Source organism: Alternaria hordeiaustralica (genome assembly GCF_023758085.1).
Source record: "Alternaria hordeiaustralica strain BMP 2776 chromosome Unknown scaffold_12, whole genome shotgun sequence".
NCBI classification, from domain to species: Eukaryota; Fungi; Ascomycota; class Dothideomycetes; order Pleosporales; family Pleosporaceae; genus Alternaria; species Alternaria hordeiaustralica.
This window is the reverse complement of record NW_026056784.1, coordinates 861,147-886,461: the sequence shown is the minus strand read 5'-3', so window position 1 is coordinate 886,461 and position 25,315 is coordinate 861,147. Positions and strand designations below refer to the sequence as shown.

Here is a 25,315-nt window from a genome sequence, read left to right as displayed (position 1 = left end):
GCCGACAATTCTCGACCGTAGCCACCCCACCGTTCGTCTCCACCGCACCACGCTAAACCGATCACTCGCATTTGCGCGGGAACCGCAACGCGAGATCTGATAGGCAGTCGGCGGTCGGGCCGATACAATCAAGGCGGGCGCTTCACGCGCAGGCACAGTTAGCGCATTCGCGGTAAGGAAGGCTGGCTTGCATTGACAGTTGGGGAGTGGGCGAACTATTCACGCTTTATCCGTGAACAAGTCTGCTGCAAGGCGGTTTCCAACCATGTCTGTCAAGTTAGTATCTTCTCTCCTCTTTCTCTCTCGCCCCGTTTCCCGCTCTGCCTGAACGTCCTGTCCTGGCTTTGTCGTGTGTGCTTGTGTTGCCCCTCGCATTCCTACCCCGCGGATTGTAACGAGAAGCTTTGGGCATAGTCATTTCGGCATAGCAGCATGGGGTTCAAGACACACAAGATGAAGAAGTCGAAGTCTGACCGCAAAACTAGTTGGGTTATGCTCGCTGAGAATGGCGGGTACACTCCTCTGCCTGGCGAACAGACACTATACCAGTCTCCTCCTCGAACCACCCTCTCGCTGCAGACTAGCCACCAGCGTAGTCCGAGCGAGTCCTACTCACAACAATGCAAGTCGGGCGTTGTATACCTCACAAATCGACGGGTACGTACATGTCACCCCCATTATGTGGAATTCGACTAACGTGACCACCAGATGATATACCTCCCCGTCGCCCCAACCCCCCAACTCCAATCCTTCGCCGTCCCCATCCTCAACGTAACCGATTCCCGCGTAACAGCTCCCTGGTTCGGCGCCAACAAATGGGAAGCCATCATCCAGCCCGTCCAAGGCGGCGGCATACCACCACAGCACGCCGAGCTCGACCTCGTCATGGAGTTCAAAGAGGGCGGCGCGTTCGACTTTGCGAGCATATTCGAGCGGTTAAAGGAGCGGTTACGGCAGGCTGTCGAGGTGGCGCGAGAGAGCGGCGGTGACGTGGAAGATGGAAGCAGAGGCGTTGGAGGCGTGAACATGAACAACGTACATCTGGAAGACCTACCCGCATACGAGGAGAGCAGACAACATGCCCGAGTACCGGATCCGCTTCCCAGTCCGCCTATGGATGGTTCTGCAGCAGGCGTAGGCGGTCCTGTCGTTGCGGCTCCTGTGCCGTCCAGTCCACAAGCATCGAGTCCGCTGTCGAGCCCGCGGACTCAACAAGAGCGCTTCGAGCCACCGTCGGATCCGCCGCCAGGCTATGAGGAGACCCAGCGTGGGAGCATTGTAGATGAGTTGGAGAGGCAGATGATGAATAATCCTTGGAAGGAAGATGAGGCGAGGCGGTGAAGAGGAACGTTGTCATGATTAGATGGGTGTGTTTGAGCAGGGCGTTCGGGGTCGTCGGCTTCACATGGCCGCATGGATTATTATCATATTATTCTTGATACTCCACTTTGTCTGAGTTACTGAAGAGTATAGATTGTGATTTGTTGAGTATGGCTGCTCTCGCGAATGCCGTGTCTGCATCTCAACACCTACACATCCACTGCTTCGTGTCACAAAGCATCTTCCGTCAGCATCAGCAACACGATAGCCAGCACCGCAGAACCGCACATGACGAGCAAACTTCCCACACTGACATGTGAAGCACCCCAAATCGCCCGCAAAGTCGACATCTGGAAGCATGTGAAAGCTAGCTTCCCCCGGAACGGATGACGCGCCCCACAGACGCGCTAACCGGAAGCGCAACGTACCTCGGCGATTCGCATGCGAATGACCTAATGCTTGCCGCGACCGAACGGTAGTGCTGCTTCATATACTTCACGCCAGAGCTTGTTCTTCAGCTTTCCCTTTACACAGCTTCTATATCGACGACAGTACTCAATATGGCCAATCAAGCTCCTAACAAAGGTATGTTGGGCGAGAGTAGAAGAAGTGGCGTTGGTGAATGATGGATGAGTTAGCTGACGGTTATACAGTTCAAGAACGCCTTACGCAGGTCGAGGGCCATCTCATGGGTGGAAGTGGAAGTCCTGGGGCTGCGGGCTCCAAGGGAAAGAAGGGGTTGTTGGAGAAGAAGGCTGATGACGTGAGTTACACATCTTGTCTTTGAGCGATGCGACGGCGACTGCTGGATCAGCTCAACGTCCTTCCAGCTGAAGACTCGTTACTGTCACCGAACCACCATACTGACTACCATCTCCTAGATCGTCATAACCTGCGCCCTCCGCACTGCCTTCACCAAGGGCGGAAAAGGCGGCTTCAAAGACACGCAAGCCTCGGACCTCCTCCACGGCGCCTACAAAGCGCTCCTCCAACGCTCCGGCATCGACCCCAACCTCGTCGAAGACATCGCCGTCGGCGCCGTCCTCGCCCCAGGAGGCGGCGCAACCGAATTCCGCGCTGCCGCCCTCGCCGCCGGCTTCCCAACCACAACAGCCGTCAAATCGCTGAACCGACAATGCTCCTCCGGCCTGCAAGCCTGTGTCGACATCGCCAACGCTATCAAGAGCGGCATGATCGAAATCGGCATCGGCGCCGGCGCAGAAAGCATGAGCACACAGTACGGTCCCGGTGCCGTCTCTGAGTTCTCCGAACTCCTCGAATCGCACAAGGAGTCTGCAAACTGCAAAGTCCCCATGGGCGTTCTCTCCGAGCAAATGGCCAAAGCGAAGAACATCCCCCGTTCCGAGCAAGACGCCTTCGCCGCATCCTCCTTCCAGAAAGCCGTTGAGGCCCAGAAGAACGGTCTCTTCGACGAGGAGATCGCGCCCCTACAAGTCAAGTGGACAGACCCCAAGACACAAGAAGAACAAACCATCACCGTATCCAAGGACGACGGCGTCCGACAAGGCATAACCGCCGAATCGCTCGGTAAAATCCGCCCCGCCTTCTCCAAAGACGGATCCATCCACGCAGGCAACGCCTCGCAAATCTCCGACGGCGCCGCCGCCGTGCTCCTCATGAAACGCAGCACCGCCCAGCGCCTCAACCAACCCATCATCGGAAAGTTCGTCCAAGCCTCCATCGTCGGCGTCCCGCCGCTCATGATGGGCGTGGGTCCCGCTGCTGCTATTCCTGTTGTGCTCGAGAAGACTGGTCTCGATAAGCAGGATGTGGATATCTGGGAGATTAACGAGGCGTTTGCTAGTCAGTGTCTTTACTGTATCAATGAGTTGGGGCTGGATGTTAAGAAGGTTAATCCCAAGGGTGGTGCGATTGCGTTTGGGCATCCGCTTGGTGTTACGGGTGCGAGGCAGGTTAGTACACTGCTTACGGAGTTGAGGAGGACGGGCAAGAGTGTGGGTGTTACTAGTATGTGTGTGGGTACTGGTATGGGTATGGCTGCTGTTTGGGTTGCGGAGTAGGATGGTAAAGTAAGGATTAGGTTGAATGTACGTTGATTACATGATGGTATGATGGGTAAAATGTTATGTACTGTGAATGATATATACAAGAATCGTTGATCGTCCTTCTTCTTCTTCTTCTTCTTCTTCAATAATGCTCCGCTCGTTTGAGATGATGTCTGCAGTAACTTCTGCGTCAGTTCCTTATGCCTCAACTGCCAACACTGCGTTTACTCGAAACGTCACTCCTGCTCTCTCTCACCTCGACATAGAGGAATGGCGCTGTGTCGTAGTATGCTCTCTCTCCCTCTTCGCGCGGGGGTGTCTTCTCGTCTCCGGCCTTGCGTTCGATTCCCATGCTGCCGCGGATCTGACTTAACCCTCCCTGGTATGTATTTAGAATATCAACGTGCTTTCCAGCACGCCTCCCCCACCCTTCAACCAGCATCAATAGTATATTCGTACGGCAAATCCCCCTCACTGGGGTTAGGATGCAGGCGAATCACACTGCCTCCACTCCCCAGCGAACTCTCGCTCGAATTGGGCAACAGAGTACTCGGGCTTCTGCGCGGCCTTTCACGGACTATGACAGAGCCTGTTTCCGAGCCTGAATCCGCATGCGATCGTTGCGAGGGTGTACGCGGTGTACCGTAGAGGGTGGAACTGCGCTGTTGTTGGCGCGACGGAGCGGTGCGGACGGTTTGTGGGGAATGCGTAGTCGAATTACTATCAGCGGACAGTAGGGAGCTGTTGAAAGAGGACAGAGAAGCTTGGCGCTCGAGTTGCGGTGTGCGGTAGGGGAGTTGGGAGTGCGAGGAGCTGCTTGTTTCAGAGCTTGATTCTGTGGGCGCGAGACTGCGTGTGTCGGATTCAATGTCCTGGGCGCGGGCTTCTTCGATAACGCCCGGGTCGACTTCTGTCATGCCGTTCAGGATCTCTGCAAAAGTGGCCATGGTGTCGCGGAATTGTGTCTCGGTTAGGCTTGCAGTGGAGAAGCGGGCGTATTCGTATTGCGCGAGGAAGGTGGCACCGAGAGAGGATGGATTGAGCAGCCCGAATTCTGCGAGGCGGGCGAGGTATTCGCGGAGGCCCATTGCGCGTGGGCGCTGGAGGAGGGTGACGATGCGCGCATCTGGGAGGGGCGGCGCGTTGTCGGGGTATTGTTGGGCGCTTTCTTCGAGGGCTGGGTCTGGCGGTGCGAGGGAGACGGCTTTCGCTTCGATGAGGTTCGGTAGTTCGCAGATGACGCCCCAGTACTGGAGGTTTGGCAGATCAGGCGACGAAGGTGACGCCCAGCCTGGATGCGAAACGTTGCCCCAAGGCGGCGAGTTCGCAGACACAGGGATGATTGTCGCATCAGGCGCATGGTGATGGTGATGGTGGCCTTTCTTCTTGTTCGCTTTGTGCTTCTCTCTTCTGCTTTCTGCGGTGTTTGGTCGTGATTCCTCGCCCTTCTCTTCATCCACGTCGACTTCGCCGCGAACGTCCCTCGGCCTGCTGTCCCATGCAATGACCGCGCTTCTCTTGAAGTGCTTGACAATCATCCATCGCACACCCTTTCCCACCTCTCCCTCTTCAATCGGCACATAGCTCTTGGGTATCGCCGCAAGCACAGTCCTATTTGTGTAGATGCGCGTCGAGTAGATCAACAGGACAATCAGACAGGTCAACAGGTAGACACCTCCGATGACAAATAGCTTCTGGAGCTCTTTGGATTTGATCGATTGGTATATTGTGTCGGCGGGCGTAACGGCGAGGAGCAGGAGCAGGATTATAAGAAGGGTGGTGTACGTGGTCGAGTACCAGATGCGGAAGAGAGGAATGCGCATGGCGGCGGCGGTGGTGAGGGCTCGGTCTAAGGAATGTAGGCATCGGTCTGAGGATATTACAAATTAGAGCTAGAGAAGTGAAGTGTGGCTACATGGCCTGGATGCGCTGAGGATGCAGCTATGCGCTCATGGTGGCTGCTGGTGAAAGGAGGGAAGGCGCGCCATGCTACTGACGCAAACGGCATGCATGACGCACGGCCCACGTGTTTGCATCTCGTTTCCCACACAATCAGCGACTACCCTCTAAATTCCAGGGAACTTTTCTTGAAAACGAATCCACTGACTTACAGCAGTACGCATGACCTGTGTCTTTTACTCTGGCACTTTCTTCGTTTCTCTGTGCCACTCTACATCCATACACCAGCCAGCGCAGAAACGCCGTTCCTCCATCGATACCTAGGTACCTTCGACCGTGACGTAGCATAGACGCTCGGAGAATTACCACACCACCCCTTTCAAGGAATTAATTGAACACCGACTCCTCGACAAAGTATGACTCCCGAAACAGGCCTCCTGAAGCAACATTGCTTTCGAATTTTATAAACATATGTTCTAATACTAATGCAAACTTCAGCGCACCTGTTCAATCTCCTGCTTATACGAGGCAGCACGTCGGCTCTCGCCTCCTTGTACAAACGTTTCGAAACATCAAAGACTAGGATCTCATGATTGACCAAGCGGTCTATGCTCACTAGCTGAGACACGCAACAACGCAAGCCGCCTCTAACGCCTGAACTCAATAAACTTCACGATGGAAACGCGGGATGTCTCAGGAGCTTGGTACTTCCCTGACGCTTTATCCGCCAAGGTTATCAGGTCTATACCAAGTTTCTTAATCACATCTTCATTCTGCTGCCCAAAATGTGGTTCAACTCTTCCAGGTACTGTATAGCGCTAACCCTCCCTTATCGTTCACGGCCATGCACGTTCGCAAGGGCTTCTGAAGGTTAGGCGTCCGGCCCCAAACCGGCGTGCGCTGGTTGCACAGTGTTTCTTATTCCTTTTTTCGTTTGTCTCCTGATTCTTCACAAGTCCAGCGTCACATCTTGATTTCTTCATTCTTCATATTCTCAGTCATATCCTGCTTCATCGCATCGTCTTGCTTAGTAGCTACGGTGAAAGGTAGGTTTACTGGAGGGTTGATGATGAAGCTATCATATGGATGACTTCGCGAACCTGTGGCTTCGAACCAAGACTACCTATGAATACACCACAACACGGTTTCGGACTGCGGTAGTCCCCGGGCTACCGTGTAGTCAATCTTCGACCAAACCTGGACCGCTCGTAAACGCCACACAGAACGAGCTAAATCGATACCCTTCCACAAAGCTTTCGAGCTACGCGGCACGCCGTTTGCCCTTTTCGACAAACCCGACCGAAGGCATCACGCGCTGAGACGTGATGGAGCGCCGCAGGACAAAGAGGAACAGGCAGGCAAGGAATTCACTCCATTGAATTTCACTTCCTAAGCACTGGCTTTCACAAGATTGTCCGAGCTCTAGGGCGACCGAAGAGCTTGGCTCAGCAACCAAGGTCCCCGATCTCTTCCCATTTCGCTCAACCCGGCCCCGAGTTACACCTTCACCGTAAACACCAGGTTCAGTCTCGCATACGTTCCCCTTTTCGCTTTCCAGCAAATACTTCGACCACTGAAGCGCTACATCGACCCACGTTCAGACGCCGCAACGGGCTACCGACTTCGTAGTCAGGTATCTCCTCTTCTACTCCGAACTTCGCATAGCGCCTCCACTGTTCTGCTTTCGATCACCCATACCGCCAAGGCGAACCCAGTCAGGAGGAAACACATAGCATGTCCACATCACCGCACACTCTCGCGCGCGCTCGCTCGCCCTGGCCACCGCCTTCATTAGTGACAATAGCCGCGCGTGCGGTACAACAGAAGGCTACATATGGACGTCGCTGGGTTCGTCTACTACCTCCATCACGACCAACAGTTCAAGACGATAGTCCGCACCTCTTCTAGCCTCGAGAACATGGAGCAAGATGGCTTGTTCAAGGTAGGAGTATGACCCAAGCATAGTATCGCTGGTGCAAATAGGTATCCAGCAGCGACGGTCATACTTCTCGGGTGGGCAGTCAATGATCACATGCAGTCACGTCACATCAAGGGTGAAGAAGGCTATTATGATCATGATAACATTACTGCCTAACCTGTTTCAAGGCCAAGGGTCATGTACACATACACGATGGATGCTTTGAAGCACTTCCATCGATGAGAGCTCTGGTGTCATATCGTCAACCTTCTCGAGCTCCCGGTGCGAGCTTTTACGGTCGCACTGTCCGAACGTCCTCGCGTTCCTTCCTCCGCCCGTTGTAGCAATCTTTGGGACCATCCCCTCACGCCGCCCGCCGACGTGTTCGTACCCGTAAATGGAAAGAGAAGAGAGTAAAAAGCCTTCGTGACCCGGATTAAGAGAGGTTGAAGGCACCCCGCGTGCAGATGTCTAATCGTGTCGAGGGTAATTTGGAGTTTTGAAAAGGCATGAAGAAGGAAATGCTGCCCACCGTAACACCATGCAATGCCGCAAAAAATGACAAGTTAGAAGGAAAGGCCCAAGTCGTAGCCATGTCACCAGTTAAGGTGGTGTCGTCAAGGCTCTTTGAGGCCGGATCCTGGGAAGAAAGAGTGCTCATGACTTGCGGAAGTCCGACAAGACAGGGTAGATGAGCTCGAAAGCCTGGTAGATCTCCTCACGGACCTTGGCACCAGTAAGAACGATCTTGCCAGATACGAAGATCAAGAGGACAATTCTCGGCTTCATCATACGGTAGATGAGACCAGGGAAGAGCTCAGGCTCGTAGGAAGAGAAAGTATGATGGCGAGATGCAAGACCCTCGAGGCGAATGGGGAAGCGAATGTCGCAGGAGCCAACGATGTTCTGAATCTTGAAGTCCTATGGCAATGTTAGCATTGAATCATACGTACTTAGTCCGATGCGACGTACGGTGAACTTAGCGCTGAACCCGAGCTTCTGGATAATCCGCGCATATTTGCGGGAAGCAAGGCGGCTATCGTCTTCAGACTTGGCACCGGTTACAACCATCTTTCCACTCGCAAAGACCAAGGCCGTCGTCTTCGGCTCGCGAATACGCATGATCACGGCAGCGAAACGCTTGGGGTTGTATTCGGCATTGCGGGCGTGAAGAGCGATGGTCTTGAGATCGAGACGAGCGGACAGGTTGACGGTAGCGACAATGTTCTGGAGAGTAGGCACGATACCAGAGGGCACTTGTCCATTCTGAGTATCAGGAGTAGCCGCTGGGGTCGCAACACCGTTCGCGTTGTCGGCAACCTGCTGAGTGTTCTGCTCGGCGGTTGGCGCGCTCAGGTCGAGGTTCGCGCCCTGGGGGTACGAGAGAGATCCAGGAGCGACGAACTGAGAGCGAACGTTAGAACAATTTGACAAATGGGAGACATCACAAGAGCTTACCGTCTGAGCCTGGGCGGCGGTGGACGGGTGAGAAGTGAGAGAGTTGGGATCCATGATGAGATTATTGATTGGATTTGGAGTGATAGACTCTTGAGGAGAGCGGTATCTTGACAGACTGCGCAGGTCAGAGTGTGTTCTAGAGCGGCAGCGACGGTCAAGTCGGCGGACTACGAGATCGCGAGGTATAGAGCGAGGTCGGTCGACACCGGAGGGGTGTGTCTATGAGATAGGTGGAGACGGTACCGGAGGCAGGAGAGCTACAAGCGAATGTGTCCCTCGCGTACGTTGACAAGTATGCCGTCGAGTGGTGCTGTCACAGTGGACGGCGGGTTAGTGTGTAGATTAAGTGACCAAAAGCGTAGCCAGCAAGCCTTTGGCGGGGTAAGTCGAGATTGCGACTGAGGATGAGGCTGCTGTTGGGCTGTCGCAGGCTGAATATAGCTAGCGCCGATCGCGACCTCTGAGAGAGTGGATATGTGCGAAAATGGCACACCGGGATTTCTGAGTCGCAGTATTAGAGAGCGCGCAGTTGAAAAGGTGAGTTTTCGATCTGCGGCGATGGTAGAGTAGAGGGTTGAGGTGTTGCGACAACGGCGGGCTCGGCGGAAATCTCGTTAAAAAGTTGGGGGGGAGGCCGAGTACTTATAGTAGTGGCTGCCTGCGTGCCAAGCAGTTAGCGCCCCGCTACGTCGCAGGGATTGGGCGGCGATTGGGGCTTAGCTTCAGATTCCCGGTAGCGAGAAGATTCTGCTGTGAGTAAAAGGGGCTCCCAGCGTCATGCGCAACCGTTTTCCTTCACTCCCCCAGCTTCACCCCGCATATGCGACGCTGCAATCACTGAGCCAGTTTGCTTGTGTCGACTGCAGCGCTGCCGACCGCCTCTCCGCGATACTGGAAGGTGCAGCGCGCATGTTGCTGCCTTACTGATGCGCGCAGGTCGGCCGGTGCCTTCCCTCGTTACCAGCGATGACGACGCACTGACCCGGATTGAGCGATGGCCCAAATCCAGCCCGTCCACTCGACCCCGTCGCCTCACTTGCCGCACTCTGGCCACCAGCAACGGCGCAGAACGAAGAGAAAAACTCATCGCGACACCTTTCCTTGGACTCCTTGGATTCTGCTGGTTGAGTTGCCGCCCTTTGAAAGGCGTGCGACGACCTGAGACACTTGCGGTACGCTGCGCCTCCCCCGGGCCTGTTTAGGCACGCACCCTGTGAAAGTGCAAACAATAGAACACGCAATCACGGCGACAACAAAGAACTTGATGGGCGAAGGGCGGCCGCATGCGAGATTGTGATCCGGGGATGATCGTGGAGGCATTGGGAGGGTGCAGGCTGGTGCACGACTTTTTGGGTGTTGCATGGATCGTCGGCCCTATGACTCACGCCCGCCCTCACCGGAAACCGACACATCTCCCCTTGCCATCAGCCTCCGCCTCCGCGTTGCTTTTGTAGTCTGGACCCCATTTACACGTGTCTTCAACCCTGGAGTAGTTTGGTGCTGAGCCAGTTGTCGACAGTGACAGGGTCTTCACGCAGGTATAGTCAAGTGGGTCTTATCAGTTGATTGCGTGTCTAGTGAGCAAGTACATGAGTGAGTGAGCTTTCACTCAATTCCAATATGGACTTCTTTTTGCATTCAAAAGTAGTGAAATTACTATGTTTGCTACTGCGCCTAGTGAATGATGCTTCTCTTGAGATCAATCATGCAACAGACTGGATGTGCATCGAGCTTCCCAACATGTGGACTTGCATTTGAACAGAATGATGAATCTTTGTGCCCCACGGGCTGCCAGATATCCCATCCTTGGACGCCTAAGTTGCAGTTCACACTAGAATGCCTAACAGAGAAGGTGCACGATTTAAGTGTAGACTTCGAGTATATCTTATCAGAACGAGCACCTCATACAAGGGAAAAACTAAACACCTAGGAGCCTACGTCGCTGTTAGGCTACCAACTTCGCAAGCTTTTATCTTAATGTAGGCTCTTAGGTGTTCGGTTTTTCCCTTAAATAGGGTGCGAGCACATTCTTACCGACTGCGATCACGAAATGTGGATTGATGGCGGGGATCGATGACTAAGGCAATCTGGGAACGGCGACAGTCGGCGCATCTAGACACGCCCGCGTACCAGTACCAGCCCCCTCCAAATTTACCACTGCACGAAGATCACCCCAACTCACATCAGCGTTGCCTTGTGACGTCTCTCGATGAAAGCGACGCGTTATTAGTCCTAAAAACCCTGGTTACGATGACTATCCTACCTATGGAGCAATTCGCATGACGCGCCGGACGCTATTGCCAACCAGCAGCACGCAACGGAGACCAAATGCAGTACGAAACTAAGAAAAGAGACGACCTAATGACCTCCCCCAGCGATCTCAAAGTCTCAGCTTCGAAATCCTGCAACGCCGTGCCTCTCACAACACCCTCTTCTTGAATTGAACGATGGGACCTTCACGAAGCGAGATGTACGCGTCCCTCAACTGGAAGTGACCAGGGTTCCTTTGGCCCCAGCCAAGATCAGGGCGGCCTTCTCCCACGTTCTGTCCAGGAGCCTGACGCACGTCGTATCTCCAGAGGGTCCTACCAACGATCATACAGAGTTGTACCATCGCCATCTTTTGACCTAGGCAACTACCGACACCCTTGGAGAAAGGATGGAACGATCGCTTCAGATGGTTCACCTCCTCTTGTGTGTTGGTGTCCGAGACTATCCACCTGTCTGGACGGAAGGTGTTGTAATCGCCCCAAAGAGCTTCATTTCGACCGAGCGACCACTTCGGAACACCAATTGTGATGCCGCCAGGAAGGTGTTCACCAGCGATCATAATGCCACCCGGAAGCACGGTGCGTTCAAGCTCACTTGGGCCAGCCGGTGATAGGCGCAAGGACTCGTATACCGCTGCTCGGAGATACTCGCACTTAGCCATTAGATCCGGAGCTGAGCCGATCTCTTCGACATCGTTGAAATTGGTCCTGATCTCATGAACGAGCTTTGTGTAGACCTTGGGGTTGCGAGTAATGAAGAAGAAGAGCGCGGTTACTGTTGCACTGGTTGTATCCGAGCCAGCAACTGTGAGCAAGTTTGCATCGGCAATCAGATTGTCGGTACTCAGCGCGTAATCACCCGTCTCTGGATCCTTCGCCGTGCATAGAAAGTGGAACATGTCTTCCCGAGCAACTGGACGTTTCTCGGCCTCATTCCTCCGCTCGGATTCGATCCGGCTTTTGGCCAGACCTTCCGTGAAGGCGAAATACGCTTTGATCTCCTTCGGGGTGATGAGCTTCATCAACGAATCTAGGCCGCGAGGCTTCAGCCAAAGCAACAAGCTTCGGAACGGGGACTTGGCGAGCTACGGCGGTCAGCGCGACGAAGTTCGATGGAGAGGGGTGACGACTTACGGGATTGTAAAAGCGCAAGTATCTGGTAATGTTGTGTGGGATACTCTTCAGGTCATTCGACCCTGGCTCCTTGGTGTTGTTGGAGCTGCCGAAGCAGATGTCGCCAAACATGTCGAACAACAAGTAGTCAGCCCACTTGGTTAGATTCTGTGGTCCAGACCACCCCTCACCACCGAAGGTCTCGCCCGGCAGTAATTCGTTCCATCGATCGACATGTCGAGCTACGAAGGGCACAGTGGCCTTGACAGATTGCTCGGTAAACGCCAAAGAAAGAGCCTTTCTCCTTCGAGCATGCACCTCTACATCCGTACAGCCTAGTGTGTTTAGGTCATGTTTATTCCGTCTCCAAACCTCATAGAATGGGGACTTTTTGACGTTGGCTTTGTGACCAAACATGGCATTGTAAGCTTGCGGCGTCTGGAAGAGTAGGAGATTGGGAGTTGCCCGGAACTTGTCGCCTGCGCACAACGTTAACGACATGACTTCAAGGGTCGAAGCCTGACACACGTACCATAGATCTGGAACTGCCTCCAAGACCAGATGTGGCGGTCTCCTTTACAGGCATGGTAGAAAGAGGGTATGCCGGAGATGCGAGCAAAGAGTGGTCCTGGCTGTTTTGTGAGAGGGTGGAACCACAGGTTGTATATCGTGGAGTACATGAGCTATCCCATGTAAGTTGAGACCGTGTATCAAGGTGGAGTATACTGACATAGATGGCAGCTACGCTAAGAACGAGCGGGACGGTGACAGTCATGTTGGAGAGTTCTGATAAATTGTAACGGTTGATACTACGGAAATCAAGATTCCATGAGACTGATTTTATATCTTGCCGCTCCGAGCCTTCTCAACGGCCTCCAGGGCTTCCTCAAACACCGCGAGACACGCTCGAACCGCCTGGGCACACTATCTCGTCCCTCAATCTCCACCTCAGACGGCCCGCCACCATACCAAGATGAAGCTTTCCCATGCGCCTTTTGCACAATTTGGCACAATTTGTCGCGACGTGTCGGGCGTGCCTTCCATCTGACCACCACTCACTCCTTCGACTTCTTTTTATGTCTTCAACGCAGCCCCAACCCACTACTTTCGACATACTCCCGACGCCATACCATCCCAACTGAGGAAGGCCATCGCCATCAACAATCATCCGAGCATATTGGGCGAACTAGTGCTATATCAGCGGGGCGGGGTTTGACAGTGCGGTAGCCCTTAACGCCACATTTCAATACACCCATACGCACATGGTCCCATGCCAACGATGGTTTAAGACGTCCCGTCGTCTTGCTTTTGGCGAGGTTATAAGCGCGATGTATGTTTTGAGTATAATGTCAAACTGCACGTAAGCGGATGTGGCTATGATAGTCATTCTTCGAGATTAGGTCTCATCGCGGCATAATGGGTTGTGGGGTTTGCAGTCATCCAGCGTTCGTTCAGCTTCAAGTCGCCGACCCCGACGACGACCAAGTTATACTCATTTTGTAGCTCGGGCGCCTATTGAAGGGGCTCATCTTGGGGGCCACCTCATACACCGGACAGGCCTGGGGCCTACATCGACGTTAGGTCACCTACTTTGCATGTTTCCATGATGATGTGCAGACCTATCCAATTTTTCCCAGGCTGATTTACTATCATCAGTTATAGGGAGAATAAGGTCCTTCGCCAAGTCAACTCCAATCTCGCGCTCTAACGTTCGCTACGCATATGGGCCATTCGCACTGGACAACCTCTCCGGTCGCATTATGGCACCACGCGACAGATAAAGAATGCAGCACTCCGGCACAGTCGATAAAACGAGAGGATTTTCGCATGCGAGCGTTTTCTATTGGACCATGGATGAGTTATGCCCAAGCACTCGGTACGGGATAAATACGGCTCCAGGTTCAACATCCAACGGGCGGCTCGCGCCTGCGCTAAGACCAGCCCCAATGGTCGCACAGCCCCGCCCCCACAACAATGATCCTACCGGGAAGGAAATGGCAACCCACAGCTTAACTAAGAGCTAACGTACTTACTATCTGCACGAATTCGGGTATACCGAGAACAGCCTCACATATGGGGATTTTGATCCTGCTCGCTTATGCATGGGGCCAAAACCAAAACCCCGTTTGATTGCGGCGTTATGTGATACCGCGTCCCCGGTATAATCAGCTTACTTACTATAGACTCGCGCCATGGCACGGCAAATGGGAGGCATAACTTGTTACATCGTCGGGCTGTCAATACTCGAATAGTACTCTTCGCCGTACGCAGATGGAGAACCGCATTTTCACGACCAGTGAATGGCACGGTCTTATCGACAGAGCAAGGGAAACGCCATGCTTGCATACAATACGTGGCACAGTTGTCAGCCCCTTGTTGAAGCACTCTTATAATTCCATTATCCTTTTCACCTCACACATTTCCACACAAGCTATGCAAGTCGTACCTGACTTTGTGGTTCGCACTTTCCTTGGTCACCCAGCAACAGCAACAGCAGCGACAACAACGCGCCTGCCTCTCTGGACCCTTAGCGAAACCTCTTGCGCTTTCACTCCTGCACTTCTCTCCCGCTGTTTTTCACTCACCGCACCTCAACTCCACACTTTCGTTGCCAAAGCATGACCATGTCTTCTACTCCTAAGGACGACGCCGTACTGGATAACTCGAGTGCCGAGAAGGCGTCGACAAATACTTCCGCCCCCGATGAAGCTGAGCCGGTGGTAGCGACTGATGAATCGAGGTACATCACAGGCCTGAAGCTCTACCTGATCAATGCTGGTCTCACGATCTCGATCTTCCTCGTTACTCTCGAATCAACCGTCATCAGCACTGCCATTGTGGACATCACCGACGAACTGGGTGGCTATGAGAAGAGCTCATGGCTTTTCACGGCATATATGTTGACCTACTGCAGTAAGCACTTTCTCACCCCCACAGACCGACCACTTCGCTAATCCTGTCCAAGGTCTCCAGATGATCTGGGCAAAGCTCTCAGACATTGCAGGACGGAAATACACTCTCATCGCTTCGCTGCTCATCTTCACCATCTTCTCGGCGCTTTGCGGAGCTAGTCAGACACTCATTCAGCTCATCATGTTCCGATGGTGTCAGGGTATCGGCGGTTGCGGTGTATACGCACTCACTCAACTCATGTTTATGGAAATTGCGCCACCAGGCAAGTTGCCGAAGTACATGGCAGGTGTTAGTATGGTACTCGCACTCAGTCTGATTACGGGACCGCTTCTTGGTGGCGGCATCACCCTGCATGGTAGCTGGCGTTGGATCTTCCTTTTGAAGTATGTACACGTCATTGAAGAACCTTCGTCAACGTACTAACATTGGTATAGCGTTCCTGTCGGAGTTCTTACTGCTATATCACTTTGCTTCACACTTCCGCGAACGCTGTTCAACGAGCCAGCTGCGCAGCAGACACACCCGATCTTCTCGAAACATTCCCTCAGTCGACTTGACTTCCTTGGAGCGACGTTGATGCTCGGCACTCTCGTGTTACTCGCTACAGGTCTCCAACAAGCGTCGCTGGACTATGCATGGTCTTCCAACAAAGTCCTTCCTCTACTCGTCGTTTCCGCGCCTTTCGCCGTCGCGTTCTTCACATGGCAATGGTACATAACACAGCGTCGCACCAACCCTGAGCCCGTCTTTCCGTGGCGCTTCTGTCAGAGCCGCATACAGCTCGGCATGATCATGTAAGTCCACAATTTTGTATCCTCATCATGCATCATACTGATACAGACATCCAGCAATACCTATCTCTCCGGCACAGTAATGTTCGTATGCATTGCGCAAATCCCCCAACGCTTTATCACGGTGAACGGCCTCTCTCCTCTCGCCGCCGCCGCCCGGCTCCTCACATACGGAGCTTTCGTGCCCTTTGGCAGTGGTATCGCTGGTGCGATGATGGGCAAACCCAGGATACCGCCATGCTGGATCATTCTCGGTGGCTCCCTGATGGAGATTCTCGGTATTGCGTTGCTGTCGCAGATCGATACTTCATCGCATATCGATGCTAGTCAGTATGCGTTCCAGATCATTGCCGGAACGGGAACTGGTCTTGTCAACTCGGGACTCATCCTGCTTGTGCCGTACGCGATGGATAAAAGGGATTTGGGTAAGTTGTTCACAACATTCACACACGCATGTGTTCAAGGTTTTCGTTTACTAACGACCACCAGCCGTTGGCTCAGCAGCTACATCGCAGTTCCGCACCCTGGGCGGTCTAGTCGGTATCGCCATCGTTACATCTATCTCCACACCCTACATTCGCTCCCATCTAACCGATATCTTACCCTTGGAGCTTGCCGAGAGCCTGCTAGAAAAGACGGAGTTAGTGCAGACTCTTTCACCGGAAACGTTGGAGCATGTGAGGCAGGTGTTTGGTGAGGCGTATAACCTGCAGGTCAAGGTACTCATCGGGTTTGCGGTCGCCAAGGTGCCGGTCACGGGTATGATGTGGACAAACTTGAGGGTGGAGAGTAAGTGAGCGGGCGAAGATCGGCATGGAGCTTCAGCGATGATGATTATATTTGACGAATACGTCGAAGTGTACATTGTTGCATCCCAACGTCTTAGAAGGCCCCGAAGGTACTCAGTAGCTTCGGATACATAGACCATTGTGGTCAAGACATCACAGCCATTCACTACGTGCGTGCTCTCCCCTAAGTAATTCCAGATATCATCGGAGGCACTCTTTCACTCACAAACCTCCGATCGCTTCGCAAAGATTGCCTTGGCTACGCGCACATGCTGACCTTCTCTTTCCATCAACTCAGTAGACAGTGCTAGCTCGAGTCTGAGCCATCTTCCTCTGCCTCAAAGGCCTCATCGTCATCCTCCTCATCCTCTTCGAAATCCATGTCCTCATCGCTGTCCAAGAGATCGTCGTTGGACAGCGTGAACGCGTCATTCCTAGCCTCCGTTTCCTCAGCCTTCATTCTCTCCAGCTCAATCTCATGAGCCTGTCTCATACGCGCATGCTCATATTCCTGGCGGGCGACGCGTCGCGCCACAACGGCCATGATCGCATCTTCACCGTATTGCGGGCCCAAGGTGCGAAGGATATTGTTAATGTCTTGCTGTGTGATAGGGCCGCCAGTAGGTTCGAAGAGTAGGCGCTTGCATGTTGGACATGTGTTACCGACCTCGAGCCAGGCGTCTAGGCATTGTTGACCGACGATGTGGCCGCAGGCGGCGATTCGTACAGCACGGTGAAGCTTGGACTCCGCGGGTTTACTCTTCGTAGGATGGAGGGCGAGAGGATGGCGACAGATGGTGCAATCTTGCGATGCATGCGCGTGCGACTGTTGGACCTGCTCGAGACCCAGGCTGTTGAACATCTCTTTGCTTGCGAAGACTGTCATTTTGGATTTGAGAGAGCTGAGGTAGTCGCGAGTGTATTATGAGTTGCGGAGGGTTGAGTTCGGTTTCAAGGCGGGTGGTATGTGACAAGGTGAGAGAGAGAATTGTCGCCGGTCGCACCTTCTCGGAATGAAGCAATCGAGGTGAAGTAGTGCACGGTTGTCGCATCGATTTTCTGCGATTGCTACAATGGTCTGAACAAGCGCGGGTGCGTTGGTTTGAGGACTTACATCTCTTGGAATTACATTGTGAGCGTGTCGCATTGGCCAGAACAGTGGGTGTCGCCTATCTACCATGGTTCAGGACAATTCTTTTCACATTACAGTAGATGACTGGTATCTATCAACCGAAACATTGCGTGCAGCCCTCACGGTGTGTGAGTGGGTTAAACAACCCTTTGTAAACGGTAAGGCGCCACGGGATTACGAACATATTTCACTGCATATTTGGAACACAATTGGCTTCTGCGACGACATTGGAGACTAGGGCGTGTATTTGTAGAGACGATTAATAATTAATAATCATTCTACCAAATCTTGAGGGAATGAGTGTACTTCGTGACGCACGTGGCCATCGGCAAAAGCGATGTATTGCATGAGCCTCTCAAACATGCTTTCGTAGTATTCGTCGGTTTCCATGCAGCCTCAACCAACTTCTTCATGTATGCCAGTTGATGGGATGCCGACCGGTAGTGCTTTCAGCAAACTCAATAAGATCTTCTGATATCCATGCCTTCTCTCTCGATCTCCGAAAGGGCTCTGCGTCCATTTGAGCAGCGCGTGTGATGTGGCTTGACAAGCCGAGAACCCTGGCTCTCGCGTGGTGATACGCCAGGAACTCGTCTGAGGATGGAACCAGGTTGATGACATTACGTTCATCTAACATATCGACGTTGTCCAAGTAGACACGGATTGCGGGCGCACCAGGTATAGTCCAGATGTCATCAATCCAGTGCGCTTGTTGTATCTCCTCAACGAGCCGGTCAGCGTTCATGAGCCATGTATCCCGAATAGCAGGCAAAGAGTTCTGCAATGCGCCCATGAACTCGTCAACGCGTATACCGTGATCATTCCTGACCCTAGCGAGCAGTACATTACTGCCACATGGCGTATTTCTGCTAAAGTCATGATGATAGATTCCCAACGCTCGGCAGGGTGGGTGCGTGACATGCATAGACCCAATAGCGTCTAACAAAGCTTTGCTTGCGAGGGAGGAATTGAGTAGAAGTGTTTCCGGGCTGCTTGCCGCTTTCCTTAAGCAAATTTCCCATCTACCAAGTAGATGTTTGCTCTGGTGTTCTTCCGCGAAGAGTGCTTCAAGGTATGGGTTCACCTCGAACTGGCTCAGGTCCAACCAATATATATCTGTCTCACGAGATATACGTACATTGTGGTTCCAAGGAAAGGCCTCGCTGGGCTGGGAAGTGTCCACATGGTTGAGGATCTCTGACAAGTGACTGGGGAGGTCACGCCTCTGAGCACACTTTGCGGGAAAGTAGTAAGCCTTCCTGCCCTTCGATTTGCCCCAGATCTCGTTGATACGTTCGACATCTAATTCGAAACTCTTCATCTCTTCAGAACTGGGCTGGAGGGGTGCCATGACGTCTTCATCGATAAGCTTTCCGTGCTCTGCCGGCATGCAAAGCGGTGATGCCCGGAATGGGACAGCGGTATTGCAACTGCTGATAACGGCCATTACGCTTCTGTGCCAGGGCTTTGATACTCGCAACGCGCGGATCTGCGCCGCAGGTCCTGCGAACTGGAGTATGACGTCTAGTAACTCGGGAATCTGGAACATCCGATGTTCTGTACGGACATAGTCCCGAACACCAAGTTTCACACAGCGAAGAGTTTCTTGTGTGTTTGCCGCCGTGCAGCGGTAGCCGGATATACGTGTCTTCACCTGCCGTTCGACTTGCTGTCTCCATGCTTCGACTGCTGAACGCTCTGTGCAAGAGTAGGGCGGCTCTACCTTCGGGCGTACGTTACAGTTGTCGCGAAGGTCGTTCATGATATTTTGGCTGCCGATTTGTTCGGAAACGGGGCGCTTAGGGTTGTGGTATTGTTTGTAGAGTGATTGAAGTAATAGCATTCGAGGTTCTTTGCTCCATGCGAGTGCCCCCTCCGGCGTAGAGCGGTAACGGAATAAATCAGCCATATCGTGGACTGTATGTGAAATCAGAGCGAGGGTAAAGCGGTACCCCTTCTTATGTACACGCCAGGTATGCAAGCTCAGTACATCTGTCCTTTGTGTGTTCCACGGTCGCTGGTACCGTCGATGAACGGGGCCGACGGCTGCCTTGACGCTAATCAGAAAGCAGCTAGCGTTCCAGCAAACTTTCGGGCCCGCTCACACATGTGCAGCCTCTTGCACAAGGAAAAGACAAGACATCTACCCCCTAGAAGTCTACATTGCTGTAAGGAGTGTTTAAACTCCAACTTATATACTATTATAGATAGTAGAGCACCTGTTCAACCTTTTTCTTTATATGACGTGTCAGCCCTTCCTACGGCACGACGTCACAGCCTCGAGCTTGTCAACGCTTTCACTACCATGACACGTTGCAGTTGACGCGCGAACTACGAGCTTGTATTTTGATTGCATTCCAAGAGGCACACGTGTATGTTATTGTCACAGTGGACGCAGGACTGATCAACCGTGCGAAGACGCAACTTCACGGTTCCCGTTGCATGTCGGAAGGAAGCTTGACGACAGTTATTTGCAGACTTGTAGCCTTTTTGAAGTTATGTGTTGATATTCCACAGCCTATAACGACAAAGGACCTTTGTGAGTACTACCTTCTAACTGTATTGCTGGACGTTAGGGAGATCTGGCGCAGCTGCGCCGGTGACCGGGATAAGCTCAACTACGGGAGCTAGGCTGATCTGGGACTAGTGCCAGGCTGCACCATACCTAGGTACTTGCGGCGCCAGCAATCGTGGAACGTACAAACAAAGCTCAGGCAGCTTTTGCTGCTTCTCTAGGGTACTAAGCTCACATTACACGCACCGCTTACATGTCAGCGGAGCTACCTAGAGGGACGAAAGAGGGCGAGTGGCTACCTAAGGAACTGTTTAAGCCTATGAAGACCGAGTGTGGGCGTTTAAATATCAATTGGGATGCGTGAGAGTTATGAGAGTTAGTATGGTTCTTCGAGGCATCACTGGCACGCTGTCTACCTTCCTTTGTTTCATTCTCGTACTCGGCCCATAAGCTTCATCTTCACACGCGAGGTGAGCATATGGGAAAGCCTCCTTGTTCCAACTTAGTTACAACATAGATCTTCAAAGTTACCGTTTTAATCAATGACCAGGGGATTATCCCTTTTCTCTCCTAAAATGAACAATGATTCGGAATCAAACCTGGAAGATCTGCTATCCTCTTAGCGGTATGCGTGATTTCACTTTGCCACTCTTGACCTTCCCCAAGCCTAGCATCAACATAGCCTCAGTCCGTTGGTAGCTGCAGCATCTCTGATTTGATCGATAGCTGCTGCAAGTCTTAAACTAATCTCACACCCTCTCCGGCACACCAATTCGATGCTGGAAATACCAGGAAAGCCAAACCGTTGATGCGAACTGGCACTCCCTCCCATCGTCTGGCGCATCTCTCAAAGTCTTCGCGAAAAAATTCCTTGGGTGGAACTCGCTGCAACGGTCGCACCACAGCATCCCAGGCAGATCCCAGCTTTTGTTCTCGAGCATCAGTCGAGAGGCGAAGACATCGCGCCTCATGCGTCGCCAGTATACCAGTAGAGCGGGTTGATCGAAATAACGTCGGCGTTGCAAAATTGCGGTATGCCTGCAAGTACGAACGAGCGTTAGGAGGTCGGCGGGAGGGAGGTACATGGCCACATGCTCGAGAAGCTCGTTAGGTAGACGGTATAGTGCAGAATCTCGATGATTGCGGTTCGCGATGCGAAGGTATTTCCTTTGTGTCCTGAGATTGTGCCACCACTTTATAGTCGCTTGCAGATACGAGTTATTTTCCTCCAAGCAGAAGTATCTTTCATCGCGCGATACGATAAGATTGCCGTGGGTCCGCGTTGTGGGTGTGACCCTGCCTGACGAGGTGATGGCCGCCCCTGTCGTGATGATGCTCATTGCCGCGAATGCAGCCACCTGCATTGTGTCGAGGCAGATAGTTTTGGGACGTTGATGTTATTTTCAAAAAGAGTTTTTAAGGATCTTGCGGTATGTCTGCCTTCTCATATAGTAGCATCAGATTATATCACTAGCCTGCTTACCGTCACGAGAGGTCTCGCTCGAGAATCCACATCTGTTTCCATGGTTGTGAGGTAGGTTGTGAGATGCCCAGTGGCGGCTCGTTGCTCGCTACCTAGGTACGCATCGTCGACGAACCGCTCCATAATTCTAAGTAGTGCGCGAGAATGTGCGAGCTGAGCACATTTGAGCTGCTATGATCGAGGCCAATGCGAGAGCTGGGATGCGTTATCGACGAAACGTGATCGTGACGTGGAAGATCCATGCCCGTGCGATCACAGCAAAAGCAGTAGTTCGTGGTACCGGCGCTACTGTCGCCGCACCCGAGCTCACGGTGTTCAACCCGCAGGGTCTTGCGCGCTGTGCGTCCATCACCAACACGCCGCTCGCCCGCTCGCCCGCTCGCGGTACGTGCGGCTTGAGCATCATCGCCGCATTTGCTTTCCCATCCTTTAGGTATTATCAAGGCCAACGCCATAAGAGTTTAGATCTACCGGCAAAGAGGCGAATTCTCGCGCATTCGACGTGTCAATCGCGCCCAGATGCCATTGTCGTCGGAAAACCATGTCACATCTCGGCCACAGCTCCTTGCCTCAGCGCCTACATACTGATCACTCGATCCCGCACTACATTCAGGGCATTCATCGTTCCGCTGTCCGCTCGGCTATCCACTGCTTCGCAAAGATGGTTTGAAGGCACCCGGTTTGCCTTTGCGCTAAGCCGAATCCTAGCTAGCGGCAAGGCTCCAACAAGCAAACCATGGGACTTACGGAGGACAGCTGGACAAGTTCAGCTTCTCGCAAACTGTTCTCTGCGACTTCAAAGGTCTGCTCATTATTGTGACCAAGAGAACGCGATCGAATCCTCACCTCACTCGACAAACCATGGGATCCGCGCTTTCCGCAATAGCATCGTCCAAGATTGTCGATCGATCCAGTTCGCCTCTAAATGCCAGAGATTCATTCCTTTTCTCTATCCACCAGCCACAGTATGATCCGGAGACTCTTGAGCAGTCACACCGCAATGTTCTCAACGCGGTGAACAACATACGCGACGTGGCGAACACGCCTCCAGAGGCGCACCCATCCTATTCACAACAAGAGCAATCAGCGGTAGAGCTCTGGAGACGCCAGGTTGGCGATCATGTCGATGCTCGCATAGCCGCATACCGTTGTCGCGAAACAGACACAGTGCAGACCGCGCACAAGCGGCGCACACATCACCGCTTTGAACACAAAGTAATTCAAATCCCTGAACTGCTTGATCTGATCCTCCACTTTGCCGGGCCCGAGGCTCAGGTCCGCTCGTTGGTCATATCGACAGCATGGGAGGCTTCTGCGCTCTCTGTTATAGGTAGCTGTAATAATAACGATGCGTTACCTTTTCTTTCAGCCTGTGTACCCATACAATATGGGCAGAGCATCGAAGATGACATCTTGGCGCCCGAAAGGCCCAGTGCTGAGCAAATTGAGCATTTCGACTTGCATGTCGCAAGCACGCTCAAGAGGCTGGCAGGAAGGAACCGGTCAAAATATGTCTACTTTCCAGCTCACTTCGCCCAGCTGCGCGACCTTCCAGAGACATCCGCTCAATCTCTCTCCCGCTTGGATCGCAGCCAAGCCAACCATAACTTCCATGACCCACCCCAACCAGTCTCTCGCAGCGCCGGCGTCTACTGGTTAGATCTCACTCAGCTCCAAATCAACCCCTACTTCTGCTTGTTGTTCTCGGAAGACAATCGCATCTTGCAGCGCTTAGGACGCTGGGAAATCAGCATACGCAGCTCTCCCACGTTCAACACTCTCTTGCTAGACTCGTCGGCCTCAACAAAGCTCTTCGTAAAGGCTATAGCATCTATGCAGGTCACGCACCCACCATGCCGGAGCCTAGGGATATATCAGTATAGCACAGATGGATTGACAGGATGGGGAACCCATGCGCTCATGAGGAGACTACGACGGGACGATGGAATCCGCGTCGATGACCTCCTAGACGCATTACACAGTCTCGCACCCGAAATGCTGTCTACATGGGTCCAGAATGCAGAGCAACTTCGCGACGACATCAAGGGCGCGCACTGGATAGATGACCATTGGAAGATACCTGGAACGCCAAGATTTCGCATCCACCTAGATCACTCAGATATGCTCGACGAGCCTTCACCGGCAATGCCGAGGGATGTGGAGGAAGATGTGGGAGCCGTACTGGGCTATGCAGCTCACATCACTCGGACAGCTTACATGGCTGCAGAGCCATTCAGAGGGTCGAGAGAGAGGGAATGGGTTCCAGAGAAGCTATTTGAGCCCATGAAGAGCGAGACAAACCGGTATCCAATTAATTGGAACATTTAGACTCAGGGCCTCGCACTCGCATATTTGAGCGACGTTCTCAAGAAACAATGCGGAGTTGGGCTACAACTTCATTATTTCCTCTCTTGGTTCTAGGTCTCCAGAACGATGCCATGTATTTGCATACGTTGAAAGAGCTTATTGTCTTCTTCCGCCATCCTGTAATATCATCATCTAGCTAGACTCGCTGGGGAACTGTCACCATATCAAAGTATGATAGTAATGAATACCCGGTCGCGCGCATCTTCTCTTTCATACCTGTCTCGCGAAGAACTACCACTCTGGATTCGTAGGCGCAACGGCGATGCAGATCAGATCCAAAACGTTTTAAGGCACGATGACAAGTCATTTCCTTTGGGGATTGAGGATGTATTGCTACTCACCACCCAATCCTTCTACCCAACCATCACCCTTACACTCGCAACATCACGCGTCGCGCTCCAGCATTATCATTACCCGACCATCATTCGCATACCAACAATCAGCCAATCCCAACTCACAAGTCCCTCGTCACCGCAACTCCAATAACTCATACCAACCGCAACCCCCGTCAAAACCACACCTCAGTCGACCAACTCGGCACCGCAGCCTTGGTCACATGCTTCTGCACCGGTCTCACAGCAACCCGCGGGTTCAACACCCGCCGATCAATCGTACCATCAGTCATTGCAGCCCCTTCCATATCCTCTGACGCAGACTTAGGCAGCAAAAGCGTTTTAATCCGCGAAAATAGCGACGGCTGTGGCGATTCTGGGCCGTGCTCTCCTTCTATCTTTGGCGACAGGTCATGTGGTGCCGGGCCATTACTCGGAGGCGTGCGCAGGGGTGAGCGAGAGGAAGGGATGGCCGTTGACCCAGGAGTCAGGGCCGGAGATGGTGTTGGCTCAGGTACAGGTAGTGTCGCATGTGGTGGTGGGGGCGTGGGTGGACTGATTGGCGGTGTTGGGGTGGAGGATTGTAAGGGCGGCGGGTTGGTTGGCGGCACGGACACCGAGGACGAGAGTTGGGGACGCGCCACAATGCTTGTGTTGGGAGGGAGAAGCGAGCTTCCTGTAGGTGGGATGGCTGGGACGCGCGGTGATAGGCTTGCATCTTGCGACGGGGAGAGTGATCGCTGCACGGGCGCGGTAGAAGTTTCCTCTTCTGCGGTTGGCATTGGTGCTGGCTTGGTTGACACAGCCGCTTCTCTATCTCTGAGATCATCGCTTGGTCTAGGGCTTACTTCTGGTATCGACTCCATGTGTGTTATTTGCCGACCGAGAATAGTTGACGTTGGCGTCGGCGTTGGATCATCATCAATTACTTGCTCAACAACGATTGGACCGTTTTCATCATCATCCGGAAAAGGTCCATCGTAGACTTT

At 53.0% G+C, this 25,315-nt stretch overlaps 8 protein-coding genes across 8 annotated transcripts; 3 read left to right on the top strand and 5 right to left on the bottom strand.

Annotated features, from left to right (window-relative positions):
• Window positions 1-432: 432 nt before the first annotated feature.
• J4E84_006544 (uncharacterized protein) lies at window positions 433-1,341 on the top strand (the record flags this gene model as incomplete). The annotated part of the gene is made up of 2 exons (XM_049389133.1): window positions 433-657; window positions 709-1,341. The coding sequence occupies 2 exons, from the start codon at window positions 433-435 to the stop codon at window positions 1,339-1,341; spliced, it is 858 nt and encodes a 285-aa protein (XP_049243407.1).
• A 539-nt stretch (window positions 1,342-1,880) lies between these two features.
• Window positions 1,881-3,362, top strand: J4E84_006543 (uncharacterized protein; the record flags this gene model as incomplete). Its single annotated transcript, XM_049389132.1, has 3 exons — window positions 1,881-1,905; window positions 1,974-2,083; window positions 2,202-3,362. 3 exons carry the CDS (start codon window positions 1,881-1,883, stop codon window positions 3,360-3,362), a joined length of 1,296 nt encoding a protein of 431 aa, XP_049243406.1.
• Window positions 3,363-3,778: 416 nt separating this feature from the next.
• J4E84_006542 (uncharacterized protein) lies at window positions 3,779-5,170 on the bottom strand (the record flags this gene model as incomplete). The annotated part of the gene is made up of 1 exon (XM_049389131.1): window positions 3,779-5,170. One exon carries the CDS (start codon window positions 5,168-5,170, stop codon window positions 3,779-3,781), a length of 1,392 nt encoding a protein of 463 aa, XP_049243405.1.
• A 2,651-nt stretch (window positions 5,171-7,821) lies between these two features.
• On the bottom strand, window positions 7,822-8,676 carry J4E84_006541 (uncharacterized protein; the record flags this gene model as incomplete). The annotated part of the gene is made up of 3 exons (XM_049389130.1): window positions 7,822-8,085; window positions 8,137-8,568; window positions 8,623-8,676. The coding sequence occupies 3 exons, from the start codon at window positions 8,674-8,676 to the stop codon at window positions 7,822-7,824; spliced, it is 750 nt and encodes a 249-aa protein (XP_049243404.1).
• Window positions 8,677-11,041: 2,365 nt separating this feature from the next.
• J4E84_006540 (uncharacterized protein) lies at window positions 11,042-12,591 on the bottom strand (the record flags this gene model as incomplete). The annotated part of the gene is given in 3 exon segments (XM_049389129.1): window positions 11,042-11,977; window positions 12,027-12,524; window positions 12,538-12,591. 3 exon segments carry the CDS (start codon window positions 12,589-12,591, stop codon window positions 11,042-11,044), a joined length of 1,488 nt encoding a protein of 495 aa, XP_049243403.1.
• Window positions 12,592-14,629: 2,038 nt separating this feature from the next.
• Window positions 14,630-16,506, top strand: J4E84_006539 (uncharacterized protein; the record flags this gene model as incomplete). The annotated part of the gene is made up of 5 exons (XM_049389128.1): window positions 14,630-14,918; window positions 14,971-15,301; window positions 15,353-15,712; window positions 15,767-16,134; window positions 16,199-16,506. The coding sequence occupies 5 exons, from the start codon at window positions 14,630-14,632 to the stop codon at window positions 16,504-16,506; spliced, it is 1,656 nt and encodes a 551-aa protein (XP_049243402.1).
• A 298-nt stretch (window positions 16,507-16,804) lies between these two features.
• J4E84_006538 (uncharacterized protein) lies at window positions 16,805-17,383 on the bottom strand (the record flags this gene model as incomplete). The annotated part of the gene is given in 2 exon segments (XM_049389127.1): window positions 16,805-17,359; window positions 17,378-17,383. The coding sequence occupies 2 exon segments, from the start codon at window positions 17,381-17,383 to the stop codon at window positions 16,805-16,807; spliced, it is 561 nt and encodes a 186-aa protein (XP_049243401.1).
• A 655-nt stretch (window positions 17,384-18,038) lies between these two features.
• Window positions 18,039-18,991, bottom strand: J4E84_006537 (uncharacterized protein; the record flags this gene model as incomplete). Its single annotated transcript, XM_049389126.1, has 2 exons — window positions 18,039-18,477; window positions 18,984-18,991. The coding sequence occupies 2 exons, from the start codon at window positions 18,989-18,991 to the stop codon at window positions 18,039-18,041; spliced, it is 447 nt and encodes a 148-aa protein (XP_049243400.1).
• Window positions 18,992-25,315: the final 6,324 nt, after the last annotated feature.